Genomic DNA, 23,990 nt, shown 5'->3' on the forward strand with positions numbered 1-23,990 from the left:
TGTGGGGCCGCTTTCCGCCCCTTTATCTCGGCCTCTGACCGGGTGTGTGTGATGATAACGGGTAACCCTTTTTCGACCCGTGTCCCGTATCGACCCGACCTGCGCACCCACCGCCTTTTCAGAGCGCGCCTGGTGTGCTTGGGAAGGGCTGACGGGAGGAGCGATGTGTTCATGGGGCCCGGCGTGGCCCGTTTGGAGATGTCTGTGATCTTTAATGAGCCCCGGCGACGTTTATATGACAATGGTATTAAAGGTTGGAGGGGCTGACCGGTGCTTTTAACGAGCTGACCTGCTTTGGCCAGGCGGTTAACTATGATGTGTCAGGCAGGGGCTGTGCTCTAACGGAAGGAATTCTCACTGCCTGGAATCATATGAAGATGAGTCAGACCGTCCTCCGTGACCTTCGGCCAAATATGCTCCGAACAGAAGGCGAGAATCATTCCGACCGCGGCAGAGGGCTTCTCTGTTCTCTCTCTCTCTCTCTCTTTCTTTCTCTTTCTCTCCCTCTCTCTCTTTCCCTCTTTCCATCTCACTCTTTCTCTCTCTCCCTCTTTCTCTCTCTCCCTCTTTCTCTTTCCCTCTTTCTCTTTCCCTCTTTCTATCTGTCTCCCCCTCTCTTTTTCTCCATCTCACTCTTTCTATCTCTCTTTCTCTTTCCCTCTCTTTCTCTCCATCTATCTTTCTCTCTCTTTCTCTCCTCTCTCTTTCCCTCCTCTCTCTTTCCCTCTTTTTCTCCCTCTCCCTCTCTGTCTCTCCCTCTCACGCTCTGTCTCTTTATTTCTCTCTCTCTCTCCTCAGGGAAGAGCACTGTCCTCTTTAATCTTTGAGGGAGCCTGTTGTTTTTAAAGGGTAATGCCACTCATGTTCCACGTTATTCCTGTGCCCCGGGACAGTTCAGTCAATAATTGAGACCGCGCTCCTCTCTCTCTCTCTCCTGAAGCTAGATATCCAGAGAGAGAGAGAGAACCCTCGCTCTGCGATGTGTCACGCGGGACGTCACATCTGAGCTCTCGCTCCACAGACAATGGAGCCGACTTTACGAGGCCATAAAAACGTTTGTGAGGTCTTAACACCCAAATGAGCTGTTAATTCTAGTTCAGACCTCCTAGCAAATGCTAGAATATACAACTCATTTGGGTGTAAGAGCTCGCATAACATTCTGTGGCCTCACAGAGTTGGAACCCCCATTCTTTGTCTGATTGGAGGGCTCTCACGGTCACCCTGGTTTCCAGATTGAGTGGGGTGTGTGTGTTCACCTCACCAAATGGGTTTGGCCTCAGTCGACCTAGAGTGACGTTCATTTTTTTGAAGGCTTCTTTTCACGCTGAACGAGTTATTTCCTGGAAAATGACGGACGCAACTCCGGTTCAGCGCTAGAAACCTAGAGGAGAAGTGAACACAATTGTGTACGTATCTGTGAATGAAATCGACCAATGGATGAAGTGGAGGAAATCCCAGGAGCGCGAGTGGACCGAGGATATCTTCGGTCGAGGAAGGCCCCGGGTCGCGTGTAGCCTTTTTACAACGCATCCGCGTTTCCGGCGCGCTGATTGGCCAGGTCATGTGACATGCGCGCCCAATAGCGTGTTTGCCCATTTCCGCGTCGAACAGCCTGCAAACTACCTGCCGTTCTATCGCCACGCTCGAAGACCAACTCTAACCTTAACCAACTTCGAAGAGTGCCTAAGCTTAACCAGTGTAGAAACTTTCCGTCCCACGATTGGCGCTCATGTCACATGACCTGGCCAATCAGAGAGCGCAAAACGGGAACCCGGAAACGCGGATGCTTTCTAAAAAGGCTTCAAGCCCCCGGGTCATGCGGTCTTGGTCGATGTCGGCGGCTGCGTTGGTGTGAAACGTTACCTTTTCTCAAACTCTGTAAGATGGTCTCCTGTCGTCAAAATAAAAGACAAACTAAAGGAAGAAGTAAAGTCCCTGCCGTGGCTCCTCCACCCATCACTCCTCGACGGAGCCCCCCGCCCTAGTTAGCCTGTCTTAGCCCCTTCCTCTCGTCTCTCACCTCGCCCCGTCTCACACCTCCCTTTCCACTTTTCTCCCAACCTGTCTTTAGCTGCCCTGTCTCCGTCCGCCCCGCCTCCTCTCCTCCTCCTCCTGCCATCCTGGACCCATCTGTTATCCTGACTCACCGCTATGCTGCTGAACTTTCAAAGAGAGCTCAGTAAATGTTATCCCCCCCCCCCCTCCTCCCCCCCTCCTCTGGTCTCCTGGACTGATGAAGGGTCATTATTTAAACCCCTCTCTTAAAAGACGTCCCCCCCCTGCTCTTCAGAGATACTAATTGGAGACAAAGGAAGCGGGCTCACTTCCCCCTAATGACAAAGAAAGACCAGCTATGAGATCCTACCCCCTCGAACCCCAACCCCCACGTCCTAATGCTCAGCCCTGACTGTTGAAATGTGCGCCTAAATAATTTTTCTGCTTCAGTACTGTCTTGACTTTAGGCACATATAGCGCACATTTACGCATATAACGTAGCTCATATGCGCATATTGCTGCGCTTGACTTTCAAATAGGGATGTCTAGTCTCTACCTCCCATCAGTCACACACCCTCTCACTGCCGTCTCCCCCCTGAGTCTCTCTACCTCCTATCAGAGTCACACCCTCTCACTGCCGTCTCCCCCCTGAGTCTCTCTACCTCCTATCAGAGTCACACCCTCTCTCAGTGCCGTCTCCCCCCTGAGTCTCTCTACCTCCTATCAGAGTCACACCCTCTCACTGCCGTCTCCCCCTGAGTCTCTCTACCTCCTATCAGAGTCACACCCTCTCTCACTGCCGTCTCCCCCCTGAGTCTCTCTACCTCCTATCAGAGTCACACACCCTCTCACTGCCGTCTCCCCCCTGAGTCTCTCTACCTCCTATCAGAGTCACACACCCTCTCTCACTGCCGTCTCCCCCCTGAGTCTCTCTACCTCCTATCAGAGTCACCCTCTCTCACTGCCGTCTCCCCCCTGAGTCTCTCTACCTCCTATCAGAGTCACACCCTCTCTCACTGCCGTCTCCCCCCTGAGTCTCTCTACCTCCTATCAGTCACACACCCTCTCTCACTGCCGTCTCCCCCCTGAGTCTCTCTACCTCCTATCAGTCACTCACCCTCTCTCTCTGCCGTCTCCCCCTGAGTCTCTCTACCTCCTATCAGTCACACACCCTCTCTCACTGCCGTCTCCCCCCTGAGTCTCTCTACCTCCTATCAGTCACTCACCCTCTCTCTCTGCCGTCTCCCCCCTGAGTCTCTCTACCTCCTATCAGTCACTCACCCTCTCTCTCTGCCGTCTCCCCCCTGAGTCTCTCTGCCCACTGCTAGCCGAGGCTTGTTTCAGTGGGAATGTGAGATGTTTATTGTGTGTCGGCGTAGCCCTTTGTGACATCGGTGACTTTGCTTCTTTGTTAATTGACTGACTGCTACGTAAACCCTGTGACTTGCGCGCGCCCCCCCCCCCCCCCCCGAGGGCCTAAAGGCGACACGGACCTCTGCGAAGAGCCTTCTTGTTGCCGCGCTCAGCGCGGGCCAGTGGGGGTTATGTGTTCCGTCTGCGTGCAGCCGGGGGAGAGAGTTTTGACTGGCTGGGTTTAGGTATTACAAATATCTCGGCCGCACCCCCCTCCCCGCATTCCTGGCGTCGGGGATCCTGCCTGTGTGTCAAAAGCGGTCTCTGGCAGAAGGCACGGCCTCATGGGAGAAACGTACGTTTAGTCTTGAGTACCGATAAAACTAGTGCCGGACAACCAGGGGGCGAGAGCCAGACGAGACGGGATCTCTCTCTCTCTCTCCCACTCTAATGTACTTCTCCTCCTTCCTTATCTCTCCCTCCCTCCCTCCCTCCGCCTGCACCTCTACACAACTCTTCCTCTCACTGCTTCCCCACCTTGCTTATCTATTTCCATTCAACTTTGACCCTTCCCATCTCTCTTTCTCCTTCTCTCTCCCCCTCTTTCTCTCTCTCTCCTCTCCCTGTCCCATCTTTCTTTCGCCTTCTCTCTCCCCTTCTTTCTCTCTCTCCTTCTCTCCCTGTCCCATCTCTTTCGCCTTCTCTCTCCCCCTCTTTCTCTCTCCTTTCTCTCTCCTCTCTCCCTGTCCCATCTCTCTTTCGCCTTCTCTCTCCTCCTCTTTCTCTCTCCTTCTCTCCCTCTTTCTTTCTCCTCTCTCCCTGTCCCATCTCTCTTTCGCCTTCTCTCTCCCCTCTTTCTCTCTCCTTCTCTCCATCTTTCTCTCTCTCCTCTCCCTGTCCCATCTCTCTTTCGCCTTCTCTCTCGCTCTCTTTTCTCTTTCTCCTCTCGCTTTCTCTCTCCCTCCCATCTCTTTCTCTCTCCCTCCCATCTCTTTCTCTCTCCCTCCCATCTCTTTCTCATTCTCTCTCCCATCTCTTTCTCGCTCTCTTCCATCTCCCTCTCCCTTCTCTCGCTCTTTCCCGCACTCTCTCTCTCCCATCTCTCTCTGTCTCTCTCTCTCTCCCCTTTGCTCTCTCCCTCTCCCCCCCCCATGTTTTTACCACCCCTGTGAGGTGGGCTCTGTTAAATCGAGGTTTATTATTGTGGTAATGAGAGAAATAAAATAAAAGCGGGAGAATATAGGGGTGCGATTAAAAACACGTCTGAACACAATAGGCTGCAGTAGAGGCAGGAAGTGGGGTTAACATGGTTGAGGGTGTTCTCAGCTAGAGCAAATATCTTGCTAACATGGCCAGAAAAAACGCAGTGTGCAGCAACAAAAGCTATTAATACAGGGGGTGTGTGTGTGGGGGGGGGGGTGTTTAAATGCATCAGAGCCTTTCCCAGTTAAGCACCATCTAAAGTCTTAATGGTGAAGTACTTGTGGGTGGCGCCCCGTGCCAAGTTGTAAAGTATCCTACATGAGGCGCTCTTAATACACGCCGGCTCCCATGTTTTCATCTGGGCGACGCGGAGGCAGCCTGCACTCAGGACCGCTTCACATCACTCACACGGCGCTGGCAGCTCCTACACATGTACACACACACATACAAGAGTCTGGCTTAAGGAGAACATAAATTGTCCTCCTCCTCCTCAATGGAAAGAACGGTGAGGCGTTTTTGATAACGGCACTTTTTTAATGTCATCCGTGTTAGATGCCCAGTTGGATTAGTATACACACCCCACACCCTTCCACCCCCCCTGCCCCGCCTTACACCGGGCACGGCTCAGGCCAAGAGCTCCGGCACCAAGCATGCTTTACATTAATAGTCCATTTGCCGAATCGTTGTCCAACAAAAGAAACGTTTTTCACGCGAATGTGCCGTTGAGAATGGAAAGTGTAGATCGTCAGGCCCTCTGGGGGCTTTGAAGGGAAGCAGCAGAGTGATGCTGTGTTGTTGTGCAGCGTTTTTTTAACCCTTTCACTGCCACACTACAGAAGGTTAACCCTTTACTAGTATTACGATAGTAAAGGGTTAACCTTCTGTAGTGTGGCAGTGACCAGGTTAACCGGCTGTTGTGTGGCAGTGAAAGGGTTAACCTTCTGTGTATTGTCGCAGTGAAAGGGTTAACCGTTTGGTAGTGCGGCAGTGAAAGGGTTGAGCAGAGTGATGCTGTGTTGTTGTGCAGAGGGTTTAAAGCATGGGTCAGCAACCTTTTTGACATGGAGTGCCTGTTTGAAATATAGTTGTAACTAGTGTGCCTCAACAATATTCCATGCATCGTAATTTTTTTTTCTCATCGGGTCTTTTAATGATAATTTTTACATTATTACATCATTATTGTTATTGTTATTATTAACAATATTATTATGATGGTTGTATCAACCCTAAATCTGAGTTGGGGGGGGGGGGAATGCAATGCAGACAAACAGCTGCATACAGTGCGACCATTTCACTCACATTTGCCCATTCATTTTTGGACACATCACACACCATCGGTGTGTGTACTGTACGTGTGCTGTCATAGCTCCACCTACAGGCCTAATGGAGAACACCAGGAGAACGCCAGGATGTGAATGGAGGGTGAATGTGAGGTATATCGTGTAAATAAGTTTTGATTGATCGCAAGACTACACTGTAAGAACATTTATAATAATAAGTTACCAGAACTAAAAAAATATTGAGTTCAGTTACTGTGCATTAAGGTTTTCAGTTTTCAATCCATAATAAGTTAACAGAAAAAATAAGTACACAACCACATTATTTCAACCTAATAAAACGATGTTTATTGTCATTGTTTTAAGAACACAAGTTGACTTGGTAATACTCACATTTTGAGTAAAAAAAATGGCTTTTAACATGTGCAATGTTCAATGAAATAGAAAAATAATAATAAAATTTGTTGATTAATCCCACTGGTCACAATGGTGACCGTAATAATGTTTTTGTTATAAGGCTCTGCAAATGTTACTGAATGATGTAGCAATGTATTTCCAGCTAAATTGAAATAATAAACAAATAAAGGGTCTCAATTAAATATGTGGTAGTAAAAAGAACCTGTGGGAGGATTTCAACAAGATAATGCGACAACAGTGCAAAATATTTCACTATAATATTTCCAAAAAGATATATATATATATATATACTTTTTTTTTTATGCTGCCCCCTGTGCCTATGCAAATGCCCCCGCGTGCCTATGCAGGCACGCGTGCCTAGGGTTGCCTACCCCTGGTTTAAAGGAAGGAGCAGAGAGATGATGCTGTGCAGAGTTTTTTGTTGGTATGGAGAGAGTGGGGCTGGGTCATGGATCCATGCGCTAAGGTACGGACCTTTTCTTTACTAGACCATTGCCCACAATATATATATATCATATATATATGCCCATATATATATCAATCGAAAAAATTTACATACATACTTATATTTTCAGTTAATCAAAAAATCTGTTCCTTGCAGCAGTATTAAAATAGTGAAATAAAATGGACCATGTTGAATGAAATCACACCATGATGACGATAAGTATTAGCTTACAACTGTTAACTGTACACCAATAAAATTGTCAAATCACATTGTAATTTGTACAGGAAAACCAAATACGGTTATACCATCAAAACAAATAATAAATAAATATTGTGATGTTTTGACCACGTCTCCAGCTCAACGAGGGAGTCCTCAGACCTAGAACACCACTCGCACCACTTACCTCACAGACCCTAAACGTACCCCCCACGCGCAGCACACGCACTGTGATCAAGTGCCAAAATTATTTTCCAGATTCTGTTATTCAGAAATACATTTTCCCCTGTTCCTGAGGAAAAAAACAAGTGCCGTTTTGTGGGGTAATTTACCCCCTTCTCCTCCCTGAGAATCTGCCCACCCAGCCTCTCCTCTCTCTCTCTCTCTCTCTCCTCCCTCATCAGTCCATTTTCCTCTCTTCACTCTCACTCCCTCTCTCCCCCCCGCCCCTCCCTGTCTCTTTCCTCTTTCCCTCCTTTCTCCTGTATCTTTCCCCCCCCCTTCTCTCCATCCCTCTTTCTTCTCTCTCTATCCCTCTTTCTCTTTCTTTCTTCCCTCCCTCTCTCGCCCTCTATCCCTCTTTCTCCCTCGCCCTCTCTCTTCCCCCCCCCCCTTGCAGTAAGGCGATAGTCTTTCCCCACCGGCTCCTTCAGGATGACAATAGCCCAGGTCCGGTTACCTAGCATCATTAGTGCTCAGGACACACACACACACACACACACACACACACACACACACACAAACACACACACACACACACCGGGCCGGGAGACGGACCGGACCACCCCAGAGCCAATGTTGGTGGGGATTACTCAGGCATCCCAGAATGCACTTGGCTCCAGGGGGTAGCGTCTGCGCTGTCATCTGACCTCAGGTTCCATCGACCCGTTACCCAAAGTCAATAATGCCCCCTTTTTTTCCATTTCAATACATTTCAACTAAATGTACATTGTACACACACATCTTTTATGCATTCTGTTAGGGCTGTAACAATACACGTTCTCAGCGATGCAATATTTTATTACTTTTGCAGAAATCTCAGGCTATTTGCCTTGATTAGTGATTGGAGGAGAGCTTTAGACTTCAAATATTCATAATTTCACAAGAAATAAACATGAATTGGTGTATCTTTTATCATCTTGCGACTCCCTTGGGGGACCCGGGGCCCCAGGTTGAGAACCACTGGTGTAGATGACAGATGACATACATTCTGATGCACTGTACTGAAAGTAGATTTGTATTCTCAAATATTCCTTCTGTATTGAGATCGTTACACCCCTTTCTCAGAAAGCATGTCAACTCCCTTGGATGATGTCATTCAGCCCGCCCCCCCCATCCCAGAATCCAACAATGCAACATGTATTTATGCAGCATTTCGGGTCAAGTCTTTGAGTGCATTTGTAAATCCAGTGCTGAAGCTCTTTATACAAGAGCCCATTCCAGTTCCACCCTCTGTCTAACATGCTACCTACGCTCTGTCCAACATGCTACCTACGCTCTGTCCAACATGCTACCTACGCTCTGTCCAACATGCTACCTACTCTGTCCAACATGCTACCTACACTCTGTCCAACATGCTACCTACGCTCTGTCCAACATGCTACCTACGCTCTGTCCAACATGCTACCTACGCTCTGTCCAACATGCTACCTACGCTCTGTCCAACATGCTACCTACTCTGTCCAACATGCTACCTACACTCTGTCCAACATGCTACCTACGCTCTGTCCAACATGCTACCTACGCTCTGTCCAACATGCTACCTACTCTGTCCAACATGCTACCTACACTCTGTCCAACATGCTACCTACGCTCTGTCCAACATGCTACCTACGCTCTGTCCAACATGCTACCTACGCTCTGTCCAACATGCTACCTACGCTCTGTCCAACATGCTACCTAAGCTCTGTCCAGGGCTGTACGTTAACTTTTTTTGCACATAGCACTGGTGCTACAGAGGTTGATAGTTTTGTAGCACAGGCCAAAATCTTGTAGCACAAGTATAAAACGTGTCATATTTGTAACAGTCACAAATGTGCCTATTGTATTTGTGTTATTTAGTTGCAGTGCCATGTTTGGCTGTCATTTAGTATATCGCCATGTGTTATTATTATTACTATAATACTCTCATATGCTATTTTCAATTAATATCATAAACAACATAAGGAATATGTATGTTAAATATTAGCATAATTTTGAGTGGACTGAAGGAATGAGTCAGCGTTAATAGTTTTAAATGCAAATAATTTATTGAAACATAGAAGTGGGGTCGGTTGGGGGACACACACACACACAATGGGGGACCCTGATGTAAACAAGACGAAAGTCTTTCTCTGGTCTGCATCCCCTTAACAATTGTGTGTATTGAGCCGTACTGTACTGTACCCATTCTGCAATCTGTTAAATAAAGTTTTCATTCATTCATTCACACACACTGTTTCAACTCACCACCCCCGCATCATATTGTAGTCTAGTCTGTCTTCAAACTTCCACTCCTCTCGAAACTTTTTTATATTTGAATATCAACATTATCTGTCCATCCTCAGTTTACTATAATATACTCCTGTCCTGAGTCCTGACTAGTGACTTCATCGTCTTTCCAAACGCACGCACGCACACACACAGGGAAGGGGAGAGAGTACCCCCCCCATTTCCCTTTCCCCAGTCCACACTGTCTGCTGTTCTATGGCTCTGCGCCTCTGCCTCTGATCAGGATTAGCTTGTTGGCTTAGCTTGTTGGCTCTGTCTAACATGCTATCTACGCTCTGTCCAACATGCTACCTACACTCTGTCCAACATGCTACCCTCTGTCCAACATGCTACCTACGCTCTGTCTAACATGCTACCTACCCTCTGTCCAACATGCTATCTACCCTCTGTCTAACATGCTACCTACACTCTGTCTAACATGCTACCTACACTCTGTCTAACATGCTACCTACCCTCTGTCCAACATGCTATCTACCCTCTGTCTAACATGCTACCTACACTCTGTCCAACATGCTACCTACCCTCTGTCCAACATGCTACCTACGCTCTGTCTAACATGCTACCTACCCTCTGTCCAACATGCTATCTACCCTCTGTCTAACATGCTACCTACACTCTGTCCAACATGCTACCTACCCTCTGTCCAACATGCTACCCTCTGTCCAACATGCTACGCTCTGTCCAACATGCTACCTACATGTCCAACATGCTACCTACATGTCCAACATGCTACCTACATGTCCAACATGTAAGGCTATGGTGACTGGTGAGTTATTCTCTTGACATCTGGCTTGTTTAGCCAGTTAGCTTGATACCCATCAGGATTATTACCATAAATATCCAGGCACTCTGCGGTGCTTCCTTAGCTGCCAGATTGCGCTCTCTACACACTCACTGTAAATGTATGATCCAGTCTACAAAGTTCCATAAGTGCCGACTTTCATACTAAACATTGTTTTGGGCACGTTGTAAAACATAGCCCTTCATCTCGTGTGTGTTCCCACGTGTACAAAATGGAAGATCCACCTCGACCAATCAACGCCACTATCCACACGCCACCCCTCCCAACGCAACCTTTCGCTTTGACCTAGCGTTCTTTCCCGTATCGGTAGAACAAGAACGCCCGTCATCATGGAGGCCTGTTGTGGTGAAGTCAAGTGAGGAGGGTCTCTCTGCTGCTTTTATGTCCTAATTAGCGAGGCGAGCGGCAGGCCGTCTGGTTCGGGGGGGGGGGGGGGGGGGGGGGGCTGGCAGGCCGTGTGGTTCGGGGGGGGGGCCTGGCAGGCCGTCTGGTTCGGGGGGGGGGCCTGGCAGGCCGTGTGGTTCGGGGGGGGGGGCCTGGCCTGGCAGGCCGTCTGGTTCGGGGGGGGGGGGCCTGGCAGGCAGTGTGGTTCGGGGGGGGGGGGGCCTGGCAGGCAGTGTGGTTCGGGGCTGGCCTGGCAGGCCGTGTGGTTCGGGGGGGGGGCCTGGCAAGCTGTGTGGTTCGGGGCTGGCCTGGCAGGCCGTGTGGTTCGGGGGGGGGGGGGGCCTGGCAGGCAGTGTGGTTCGGGGGGGGGCCTGGCAGGCCGTGTGGTTCGGGGGGGGCCTGGCAGGCCGTGTGGTTCGGGGGTGGCCCGCCCGGTGGTCATGTCCTGATTGTGCTCGGCGGCCGGGCCGGCCACATGTTTCTGTTTTCCACCCATCAGACCGGCTTAGTCCCAGGGCCTGTTCGCGGGGTGATCCGTGCCACGCGGGGCGTGTCCCGGGCCTATAATGACCTCAGCGCGCCACTCTCTTACCCCTACCTGTCTCAACCACCTTATCTCAACTCTCAGGTCTAAAAATAGGGCCTCATCTGGGCCCCGCTGGCGGCCCGCTCCTTCCCTCCTCTCTCCTCCGCGAGGGAGATCCAGTTTCGCCCGGGCCGGCCTGGTGTTTATTTTCTGTTTATGCGATGCAGGTTTTGCAATCACTGCTTAATTTCTTAAAGAGTTTGGTGTTCGTCTGTTTTTTTTCTCCCCTCCTTCTTTTTTTTCTTCCCCCCCGAACGTCGATGACGTTTATGATTAATTCTGTTTGTGCCGGTGAACTCATTGTCACCGCTCGGCGAGGAGGAGGGGGGGGGGGGGGGTGATGATCAAAAGATCTCCGTAGCGCTCGGTAAACACGGCCCTGTGTGTGCGCAGGGCAACGTACGCACGGTGTCGTTTCCAGATCCAAGAAGGTCCATTTAATGTAAAGCAAAGGCGAGACAAAGAAAAGCAAACACGAGCGGGCAGCGGCAGTAATTTAAAGCATGTTTCTGTGTGACCAGGGGCCTGCTGGCTCTGCTTCTTACTCAGGTAGTGTTTTCAATAACACTGCTGTCATGGAAACCAGAGTCGCATGAAGGCATCATTCTGAATCCATTCTCTTTGTGTTCACTTTTCACTCATTCTGCAACTGATTTGGTTCTCGATCAGTTGGTTGAATGGAAAGAGTGGTGATCCGCGGGGACATGGTGAGCGACAACGGAGAGACCCTTTCAAGAAGTATCACCGCTCTCTGATGCATGACCTCGTTGGCTGAGGCTCGACTACATGAGATAATATGCGCATTTTTCAGATTCAATAAGAATTTAATATAATTTTGATTTGAATTTCGATTCCTTATGCGCTAAAATATTTTCATACCACAGAGCTCTAATGGTAGATCTGACTGGGAGAGTCCCAGGGAAGACTACAAGCGGAGACACACAGACACCAGGGTTGGGATCAATTGTGGTTACATGTGTAACTCTCCATGCACCGTATTGAACGTACATCTTTTCATATTACACCAGTTTTTTTACCCCCCAGACCCGGTATGTTGTTTTGTGGCGTTGCCTTCCTCGAACCGTCGTTTGAAGCTACTCTGACCATCGACCCGCTCTTTGTGTCTCCCTGCTGCAGGATCCCTTCCTGGCTGAGATGCTGCAGACCAACAAGGACCAGATCGTGTGCTACCATGAGCACGACTCCCTGCTGGACCACAAGGAGTCAGAGGCCCTGAGCGAGGAGGACCGCAAGTCCGCCTGGGCCGAGTACGAGCTGGAGAAGAAGGTACACACACACACACACCTGGGCCGAGTACGAGCTGGAGAAGAAGGTACACACACACACACACACACACCTGGGCCGAGTACGAGCTGGAGAAGAAGGTACACACACACACACACACACACCTGGGCCGAGTACGAGCTGGAGAAGAAGGTACACACACACACACACACACCTGGGCCGAGTACGAGCTGGAGAAGAAGGTACACACACACACACACACCTGGGCCGAGTACGAGCTGGAGAAGAGGGTACACACACGCGCACACACACATACCTGGGCCGAGTACAAGCTAGGGAAGAAGGTACACACACACACCTGGGCCGAGTACGAAGCAAAGCGAAGGTACACACCTGGGCAGAGAGAAGGTACACACCTGGGCAGAGAGACGGTACACACCTGGGCAGAGAGACGGTACACACCTGGGCAGAGAGAAGGTACACACCTGGGCAGAGAGACGGTACACACCTGGGCAGAGAGAAGGTACACACCTGGGCAGAGAGACGGTACACACCTGGGCAGAGAGAAGGTACACACCTGGGCAGAGAGAAGGTACACACACACACACCTGGGCAGAGAGAAGGTACACACACACACACCTGGGCAGAGTACGGGGCAGAGAGAAGGTACACACACACACACCTGGGCAGAGAGACGGTACACACACACCTGGGCAGAGAGACGGTACACACACACACCTGGGCAGAGTACGAGGCAGAGAGAAGGTACACACACACACACCTGGGCAGAGAGAAGGTACACACACACCTGGGCAGAGAGAAGGTACACACACACACACCTGGGCAGAGAGAAGGTACACACACACACCTGGGCAGAGAGACGGTACACACACACCTGGGCAGAGTATGAGGCAGAGAGAAGGTACACACACACACCTGGGCAGAGAGACGGTACACACACACCTGGGCAGAGTATGAGGCAGAGAGAAGGTACACACACACCTGGGCAGAGAGAAGGTACACACACACACCTGGGCAGAGAGACGGTACACACACACCTGGGCAGAGTATGAGGCAGAGAGAAGGTACACACACACACACCTGGGCAGAGTACGAGGCAGAGAGACGGTACAGAAATGCTTACACAACACAGACCAGGGATCAATTCACTTTCAGTTTGTTGATTTCAGGGAGTGGCTTTTCTTTCAAATTCAAATACCAAACCTTTGGCAAAGGATACTTCTGTTTTTCACTTCGAATTGATTGAATTTAAAGTGATTCGATTACTCACCCAGTCGAATTCAAAGGCACGCCGACACGCATACACTCCCTGCACCACCCATCTCTCCTTTCAGTCCCTCCCTGTCAAACCATGGCCTCGGCTATTTGAGCGCCATAACCATGATTTAGATAATGACCGCTATTATCATTCAGTAGATAAATTAATGTTTATGATTCAGTGAATTATTGCATTTAAATTTGTACATTATATAAATGTTTTTTCCTTTAACCCTAAATCTCGATTTCTGCAGGGCACCCCCCCCCCCCCTTTTTTTAAATCACGGTGACTAATATTGTAATAAATCAACAATATCTCCAAAGATTCCCTTATTTTAAACCCCACATAAAGATTAATTTCCCATATGAATTCACAAACCTAAACAAATGGCTTCATCATTTACTGCAAAATAGGCTCTTGCTCCATTAAAACATTTAACATAACATAAAACGTTTTCCAAAAGAACAGTGAACAGCTACTTCCACCGTGCAAACAGACTACTGGCGGATAGACGCTAAACTATCACATACACACACAAAAGCACCTTAAGTGACTTACACACCACACTGCTGCCAACACATAGTTTGTATAGGTAGAATATATGTTGTGTATTATGTTTCGTTTATAGTAGGGATGCTCGATATTGGCTTTTTTACCAATACCGATATTGTCCAACTCTTAATTTCCGATACCGATATCAACCGATACCGATATATGCAGGGTCCCCCCCCCCCCCCCCCCCAAAATGGAATAATTTCAGGTAATTAACATTACATATCTTGTTGTGGAATTAACTCAACATTATGCATACTTTTGACAATAAATCAAATCAGAATTTGTTCTTACTTGCTTGCCTGGGTAAATAAAGGTTATAGAAATGTAAAAAGAATAAATAAAAGAAATGTATTTAATTTTTTGAAAACCGATACAGATATTTTCCGATATCACATTTTAATGCCTATATCGGCCGATAATATCGGTAGGCCGATAATATCGGACATCCCTAGTTTATAGTTTAGTTTTAGTTTATAGTTTTAGTTTATAGTTACAGCTTATAGTTTGTATAGATAGAATATACGTTACAAATCTACTACGGTTGTGGAGCCGGGAAAAACAAGCATTGCTCGTTTTTCTGAATGTATGTACATAAAAAAAAAAAATGCTGTGACAATAAAATAATTGATATCTTATGCTGCTTCACTGAAAAGAGATCACTATGGACACAACATAAATAAAAAATTATGAATCCGAGATGACGTTTTTATTTGAATCCCCGACGTAACAAACGATTACTTACTTATCGGTATCGCTATTGGATGATTAGTTAGTTAGTACATTTGTGAACACGAGGGAGTTATGAATCCTTGCGATACTCGATACAACCCCCCCCCTGAGTCATAATGGCTAGCGTGATTATGTTCTCTTCACATTTTATCACTGTTAGCAGCCAGTCATTAGTCATTACAGCAAGATACCCATCTCACTACCGCTGTATGTCACTGTTCTTTGAGAGCATTCAGGGATTTGTTACACTATTAACTTAAAATATAGTCGTAAGTGATTTAGACCCCCCCCCCCCCCCACACACACACACACTATGGCTCAGTTTCGTGAGAATCACCCGACTGCAGGTTGGAGCGGGTGTGAGGCTGTGTGTGTTAGGTCTGTATCCTGATGTATGAATCAGAGTGTTGGATCTCTCTAATCCCCTCCTCCTCCTCCGCCCCTTCCGTCACTTAAGAGCAGGCTGATGACAGGGCCACTCCTCGGCTCCTATGATGTCATTCCACCTCCCCGCTCCCTTCCTCCCTCCCTCCCCCCTTCCTCACACACAGGCCAGCGACCCGCCGTCGGTCATGCAGCAAGCCAGTCAGTCAAGCCAGTCAGAGTAGCCCCCCGGGTCTATAGTTTTAAATATATATATATAAATAAAATGTTTTCAATAGAGTGTATCGAAATTTTAAACGGTCATCGATTTGCGTCTTGTAAGGCGTCCATTTGGATCAAGGAAATAGCTTTCTGCACTCGTCAAAACTGCTTGTAGTGGATCAGAATTAGGGGGAAGCTCTGATAAGCTTTTTAATTTGCTCGTGCATGTTATTCGTGCGTGGACCTTTTTAACCATTTCTGAGTGGCATTTCCGGCGTCAAATGGAAAAAAATAAATAATGAAATTATATACCAATGATGTAAACTACCCATAATTGATCAGTAGGGTTTAACCTGCAAGTTGGGCTTTAAAGGTGTCTCTTTTCAGCCTGCGTTCAAACCCCCTTTTCTCCCCCTGCAGGTTATACTCCCCCTTCGCCCACGTTTCCCTCTCTCCCTTCCTCTCTCCCCCCTCTTTCCCTTCCTCTCTCCCTCCTTTCCTCTCTCCCTCTCCCTTTCTCTCGCTCCCCCCCCCCCTCTCTCTCCCTCCCTCCCTATCTCCCTTCCTCTCTCCCTCCCTCTCTCTCCCCCTCTCTCTCTGTCTCTCTCCCTTCCTCTCTCTCTCCCCCTCTCTCCTTTCCTCCCTCCCTCCCTCTCCCCCCTTTCCCTTCCTCTCTCTCCCTCCCTTCCTCTCTCCCTCTCCCTTTCTCTCCCTTTCTCTCCATCCCTCCCCCCCTCTCTCCCTTCCTCTCCCCCTCCTCTGCCTCCCTCTCTCTCTCCCCCCTCCCTCTTTCCCCCTCCCTCTCCTCCTCTCTCTCTCTCCCTTCCTCTCTCTCTCGCCCGCCCTCCCTCTCCTCTTCCCCAACCCCCTCTCCCATAGGACAGAGTCAGTGTGTAATTAGTAGGGTTTATTTGGAGAGAGGACTGAGGGGGTTGGACAGCCCCCCCCCCTGTGTTTTCCTAGAGTCTAATTCACTCTAATGATTATTTTTCCAACTAACTCCCTTCTCTACGCTCTGAGTCTTAAGCACCCCCCCCCCCGTCCTAAACTCCTCTGCTTCCCAAGACAGAACAGTGGCTACTCTGATAGGAAAACAATGGCATTCAAAAAACGGGAAGATTTCTATTATAGGTTTGAACCACTGGCAAACCTGCACTCAAAAAGTCCCAAAGGTAATATTAGGAAGATCACAGTCCTCTCTCTCTCGCTATCTCTCTCTCTCTCTCTCGCTATCTCTCTCTATCTTTCTCTCTCTCCCTCTCTCTTTTAAAAATGTTCGTTGCGTGCGTCTGCAAAAGGGTTGGTCCTCATCACAAAAGTAGCCAATTTCGCCACACGGCACAAACACCCACTAACGTCGGGCACATGGTTATATGTAAACCGAAACGCATTAACCCACCACAGTGCTAATTGTGGGATAGAATTCCGTCCATACATTGGCCTACGACGATCGACCACAGCCTAGACGTTGTAACCGCAATAGGCTGTCTCATTGATCATCCTCCTAATCAAAGCCACATGGACACTGGCAGTTTATTTGTCCAAAGCAGCCCCTTCCTCTCCCTGGCGGTCCTACTGTATGTCCTTACATCATCCATGACCTCTCGCAAAGCCTGTTTGATCCTCTGCAAAGATTTTGTCCTGCAAGGGCAACCTCAACAAATACCACTGTCTTTTTGCCATTTCACTAGTTTGCAGTGTTGCAATGTTGCAGAGAGCCTCTTCACACAGTATCCTACTATGTGTACTTAAAACAAGCAATTCGATTGAATGGAATGACAATAAACGGATGACATTAAATCTTACAAGGTTTTACACAAATTATCGACAGAGGATGAGTGTGACGGATTGGATCAAATAAACATCTGAGAAGAATTTGCCACAAATGATTGTGCCAAATTGTTCCAATGTTTAATTATGTATTAAACATTGCTCATATTCTGATGCAGCCCCAATCATTTTAGGCTGCGGTTACATTAGGGCCATTTCATTTAGTTTCATTTCGCTTTTCAGAACTCTGCGTATTGGCAGGCAAGTAAGAGTTAAGTTAGACGTAGTTTTGTCTCGTCTACTATATACATGTAGTACAATGCCAAAGCAGTAGGTGGCGATGTAGTTCAAACATGAAGGCCATTTTCAACCAATCAGAAAGGTTGAACGTGCCACTAAACTTCCTGCTAAAAAACAACAGTCCACCATCTTTAAATACCTCGCGTGAGCCATTTAGCCAACGTAGCATTTCTTTTTCAGCAAGAAAACAAAGTGCAATAAAAGTGCAATAAATAAAAACGGATACATTCACTGTGTTCTGCCTCATTTGTTGATTAAACAAAACCAACATCAACACAATTTACCACCAAGAGCGGATAGTTTAGTCTCACAAAAAGATCTCTGATGTTGTTAGCTACATGCTAATGTGAATGGCATTCTCCATGTATATAGTTAGCATCGAGGCTATTAACGTAGTAACGTTAACGCTAGTAGAAATGGATGAAAACTTTATTTAACAGATTGCAGAATGGGTACAATACGGCTCAATACACACAATTGTTAAGGGTATGCAGACTGTTTTAGTTTTGGACTGGGCTCCTTATAACAATAACTTGACAACACGTTGGTAGCCGCAGCTACTTGGGGCAACTCTGCTGTAAACACTGGAAATAACCGTGCGTGTTACACATGAATAAGCAATCTGAGGAGGACGCAGCTGATATCCTGTATAGCCTCCCCATATGGCCGGTTGGTGTCGGGAGACAGCAAATTATATTAATTATAGCGCGATATTGCAAGTGACTCCCAGAAATAGTTCTGATGTTTGGACTAATGGACGGAGTCGAGGTCCAGCCAGGGGGGGATTTGGCGTCGGTCTTTACTGCGCACAGGCATTGGTCATGAACGGCTCCGTATCCGGCTTGCGCAAATTACATGGCACCATTGTCGGCGAGTTTCCAAAACGAAAACACCTTTCAGCGTTGCCACTAGGAAAACGTGTGTTCCTGCCAAAACTGCGTTTCTTTTTAACTTGGACATGCAAACGTAATCATTCGAAAATAAAACGTTGCCGTTTTCCCCCATGTAACCATGGCCTTAACACTTTGGGTGCCGGGAACCGTCTTTAGACGTCATTCCCGGCCATGCTCAAGTTGCCGGAGGACGCTTTACGTCGTCCTTATATCAATATTTCAAAAATCTGCGATCGGATTCATATGTCCCCTCCGCTGGCCTGAGATCCACCAGCAGGACCCACTGAGCTCTCTGGCGGTTCAGGAGCGCCATCTGGTGGCCGATCGGCGCAATCGCTTAAACAGGATGTGCCATAGAGGTTGTGCTAGACGTCCGTATTGCTTCTGGCCACTCGGTACATGTCCCGTGACTCTGGCTCGTCACGCTACATAGCGATCGATTGCCAATAACTCTATAAACAACATGATTTGGACGTATATACCATTATACAAGCTGGAGATGGACCGGGTAAATCGCCATCCCATAATGATAGAATTTCTACTCTACGATGATCGCCCAACGGCGCGCGGAGACTGGGGTGAGTTTGAGCGTGTAACATTACCGTCTTCGATACTAACTGCTATTATCAACATTTGACCCACATTAGATGATTGGTATAACGCTGCCCACGGAATTATAAACGCCCCCTCGCCCATCCGGTCAACATCAGATGACGTGTAGTAACTTCTAGAAGTACGTCTAGTTGGAATTTTTTATATCGCGCTGATTGCCATCAAACTGTATTTCATCATCAATATAATGCATTTGGGGCTATATATCACGTTCTGGAGAAAGCTGCAGAAAGAGATGAAAACATACTTATACATTAGACCATACTTTACTATGAATATGTGAATGAAAAAGTTTAACGTTGCTACACAATGAACAATACATATAGGACTTTGAATGGGCCCTAATAATGGCAATGTAGCAATAGAATTTAAAAAGTTATAGCCCTGCAAAGAAGGGGACTTTCTCCATAGACAAATAGCGCTGGCAATCTATGGTATATCATGAATTTAACCTTAGGCAGCCAAAGTGTTAATAAGACCGGCTCCTTGGTTGTTAGACCGTATGTCTTGTTTGTTTTAGTTTTTTCCAATGCATTTCTGCTTCATTAGGATAGCACAGCAGAGAGGGGGGGTTAAGCAATAACGGTATTCCTTACTTCTGAAGGACTGACCGTAGGTGGTCAGGCAGGGTCGGTAGGTGGTGTACACGTTTCATATGTGTAGCCTGCGAAGGTCATGTGTCCAAAAGGGAGCTCTGCCCAGGATTCCCCCGTCTCACTGCGATGACTTCAGCTCTGCACAGAGCGCGGCTCCTGTCATACGTTGTGGTTTCAGGCCGTACATCAAAAGGAAATAAGGCTCTTGTCTAGATCCGTGTGTGTGTGTGTGTGTGTGTGTGTGTGTGTGTGTGTGTGTGTGTGTGTGTGTGTGTGTGTGTGTGTGTGTGTGTGTGTGTGTGTGTGTGTGTGTGTGTGTGTGTGTGTGTGTCTGTTCAGAGCTTGTATAGCAGCAGACTGCAAAGTGTCTGGGGTTGTATAGCAGCAGACTGCAAAGTGTCTGGGGTTGTATAGCAGCAGACTGCAAAGTGTCTGGGGTTGTATAGCAGCAGTCTGCAAAGTGTCTGGGGTTGTATAGCAGCAGACTGCAAAGTGTCTGGGGTTGTATAGCAGCAGACTGCAAAGTGTCTGGGGTTGTATAGCAGCAGACTGCAAAGTGTCTGGGGTTGTATAGCAGCAGACTGCAAAGTGTCTGGGGTTGTATAGCAGCAGACTGCAAAGTGTCTGGGGTTGTATAGCAGCAGACTGCAAAGTGTCTGGGGTTGTATAGCAGCAGACTGCAAAGTGTCTGGGGTTGTATAGCAGCAGACTGCAAAGTGTCTGGGGTTGTATAGCAGCAGACTGCAAAGTGTCTGTGGTTGTATAGCAGCAGACTGCAAAGTGTCTGGGGTTGTATAGCAGCAGTCTTCAAAGTGTCTGGGGTTGTATAGCAGCAGTCTTCAAAGTGTCTGGGGTTGTATAGCAGCAGTCTTCAAAGTGTCTGGGGTTGTATAGCAGCAGTCTTCAAAGTGTCTGGGGTTGTATAGCAGCAGTCTTCAAAGTGTCTGGGTTGTATAGCAGCAGTCTTCAAAGTGTCTGGGTTGTATAGCAGCAGACTGCAAAGTGTCTGGGGTTGTATAGCAGCAGACTGCAAAGTGTCTGGGGTTGTATAGCAGCAGACTGCAAAGTGTCTGGGGTTGTATAGCAGCAGACTGCAAAGTGTCTGGGCTTGTATAGCAGCAGACTGCAAAGTGTCTGGGGTTGTATAGCAGCAGACTGCAAAGTGTCTGGGGTTGTATAGCAGCAGTCTGCAAAGTGTCTGGGGTTGTATAGCAGCAGTCTGCAAAGTGTCTGGGGTTTTGCACTTGAACTCCCCAAGAGTTGCTACTTGTTAGTAATCAGTGTTCTGGAGGTTCCCATGAGACAGCGGCAGCTGTGTGTGTGTGTGTGTGTGTGTGTGTGTGTGTGTGTGTTAGTTTCTGTATTGTTTAGGGTTGCACACCTGCCTCTGACCAGGTCCAAAGCCCCCCCCCCCCCCCAGCACACACACACACACACACACACACACACACACACACACACACACACAGACACACACACACACCGGATGGCCAGATTACAGGGCAGGGACAGGAGCATCTGCAGCAGAGGTTAAATTACACACAAACACGGCATCCTGCTGGCCTTTACTGGGACAGGGCTTGTTTACTGCAGGTAAAATACACACACAGTATCCCCCCGAAGACCGAGGAGGCAAAGAGCTTGTTTGGTCGAGGGCTTGTTTTTGTGCTGTAACGATTTCTGTGACTGGACACGAGAAGCTTGGATCTCTGTGAACTGCGGCAACAACTCACACAAACACCGTCCAGCATCTCGCCGGTCTGCGAGTCTGACGAGAGAGAGAGAGAGACCTGTGACCCGGCTGGTCTGCGAGTCTCTCACGGGCCCCTCCATCACCATGCTCATCTCAACACCTCCATGACTGAACTGTATACTCACCCTGCTTTCTTTTTGTGTGTGTGTCTCCCCCCCCCCCCCATCCCTGTCTCCCTCTGTCTCTGTCCTCTCAGGGTCTGGCCTTGAAGACAAACAAATTCTCCCAGATGGACATGGGCGGTTCTAACTACTTCCCATTCAATGTGGCGGCTCTGGCCTCTATGACCAACCACCAGCTGGAGGTTAGTAATGAGCTCTACACACACACACACACACACTCACACTCACACACACACACAACACACACACACACACACACACACACACACTCTCTTCCTCCCTCCCCTCAACCCCCATGGCACTGAGCCCCACATTCCACAGACCCTGCTGCTAATTGTGACAGCAGTCTTCTAGACAGTACAGCTCAGTACAGCTCAGAACAGCTCAGTACAGCTCAGAACAGCTCAGTACAGCTCAGAACAGCTCAGAACAGCTCAGTACAGCTCAGAACAGCTCAGTACAGCTCAGTACAGTTCAGCTCAGAACAGCTCAGTACAGCTCAGTACAGCTCAGAACAGCTCAGTACAGCTCAGTACAGTTCAGCTCAGAACAGCTCAGTACAGCTCAGTACAGTTCAGCTCAGAACAGCTCAGTACAGTTCAGCTCAGAACAGCTCAGTACAGCTCAGTACAGCTCAGAACAGCTCAGTACAGCTCAGTACAGTTCAGCTCAGAACAGCTCAGTACAGCTCAGTACAGTTCAGCTCAGAACAGCTCAGTACAGCTCAGTACAGCTCAGAACAGCTCAGTACAGCTCAGAACAGCTCAGTACAGCTCAGTACAGCTCAGCTCAGAACAGCTCAGAACAGCTCAGTACAGCTCAGTACAGCTCAGTACAGCTCAGTACAGCTCAGAACAGCTCAGTACAGCTCAGCTCAGAACAGCTCAGAACAGCTCAGAACAGCTCAGAACAGCTCAGTACAGCTCAGTACAGCTCAGTACAGCTCAGTACAGCTCAGTACAGCTCAGTACAGCTCAGCCCCACTCCTCTAGCCAACAGTTGCTGCTCCCATGCCTGTGCTATTTATACATAGTGGCACATCTTGGGGAATGGATGAGGAGATCCAAAGAGGAATTAGTCTTTGTTTTTAGTTTTTTAGATGATGGATGAGGAGGACACAATATTAGGATCTGGGGTGTTTTAGTTGGTTGAAATATTTATTTGTTTATTATTATTATTTTTTTAAAGCAAGTGCTGTTTTCCTTCTTGTGTGTGTGTGTTGTGCAGGAGCTCATAAACCAGGGACGCCAGAAAGTCATCGAAGCAACGAATGCTTTGAAGTCTTTGCCGCGGGAGTCTCTGGAGGACACTATTGCTACAGTGGTGAGTGTCACTCAACCCTTCCTCAAGCCCCGCCCTCTTTTCCTCAACCTTCCAATCGCAACTGACCCGTTGTGATCGGAGGATTGCGGGGGGGAAAAGACGGCGGGGGTTTGCGATGAGTCGTTGATTCGTTAGTAAAGTAGGCGGGTAGCACTGATCCCGGTGGAGTCGGTAGATTCTGCCAGAAACTGTTGTAAAATATTCCGAACCTGTAACGCTGACATGTTATTATTATATTACAAATCCCTCCTCAAGTCATTGTATATTCCACGAGTCATATGACCTGAAACAGGCAGTGTTTGTTGAGTTTTAATCGGTTGTGATTGGCCCCTTCCACCAGTGGACGGAGGACCCCTCGCTGACGGAGGGCCAGGTCCAGGCCATAGCGCTCGGCCGGCAGGGGGGCAGGGAGATGGACCTCAAGCATCTCGAGATGAACTACAGGGACGTCCTCGGCAAGCAGCAGACGGTGAGTCCACCGCTCGACCCTGACCTCCTTCGGCCTCGACCGTGACCCGTGACGACCACCGCTTCACCCTCGTTGACCTTAACCCTTTCACTGCCACACGACAGAAGGTTAACCCTTTACTATCGCACAACCGACGGTCGTGAAAGGGTTAACTGGCTGTTGTGTGGCAGTGAACGGGGTTAACCGTTTTGGTCGTGCGGCAGTGAAAGGGTTTACCCTACTACCACACTGCCAACGGGGGGGGAGAAAAGAAAATCTGTCTCCCATTCATTGTCCAGACTTTATACTGGATGACATCACACGTTTTTTTTATTCTTACTTTTTTGGTTTCTGGTTTTGGGAGAGAGCAGCTCATGTTGATTGGACTGTCTTAGGCCATGGACATAACCGATTAGGTGTAAAACTCCTTTTAAACACAACCCCTTGTCTCCTCAAAAACATGACCCCATGAATATTACAACTGTGTCTGGAGCTGTGAGCCCCCACCCACCCACTGTCAAGGTTACCATTTCTAACCTTTCCCCTCAGTACTACTACTACCCCCCCCTCTCTCTGCCCTCACTGTCCCTGCATTCACAAAGTGACGGCTGA

At 48.3% G+C, this 23,990-nt stretch overlaps 1 protein-coding gene across 2 annotated transcripts in view; it reads left to right on the forward strand.

Moving 5' to 3' along the window:
* atrx (ATRX chromatin remodeler) overlaps nucleotides 1–23,990 on the forward strand; it is a 94,943-nt gene that overhangs the window by 67,826 nt on the left and 3,127 nt on the right. For both annotated transcript variants that reach the window (XM_084332199.1, XM_084332200.1), the window contains 4 exons: nucleotides 12,306–12,455; nucleotides 21,682–21,789; nucleotides 22,835–22,930; nucleotides 23,271–23,399. In XM_084332199.1, the coding sequence (XP_084188325.1) occupies nucleotides 12,306–12,455; nucleotides 21,682–21,789; nucleotides 22,835–22,930; nucleotides 23,271–23,399 (483 nt within the window). The remainder of the gene's footprint in view (nucleotides 1–12,305; nucleotides 12,456–21,681; nucleotides 21,790–22,834; nucleotides 22,931–23,270; nucleotides 23,400–23,990) is intronic.

This window comes from Notolepis coatsorum, assembly GCF_963971535.1.
Source record: "Notolepis coatsorum genome assembly, chromosome: 16".
Lineage (NCBI taxonomy): Eukaryota > Metazoa > Chordata > Actinopteri > Aulopiformes > Paralepididae > Notolepis > Notolepis coatsorum.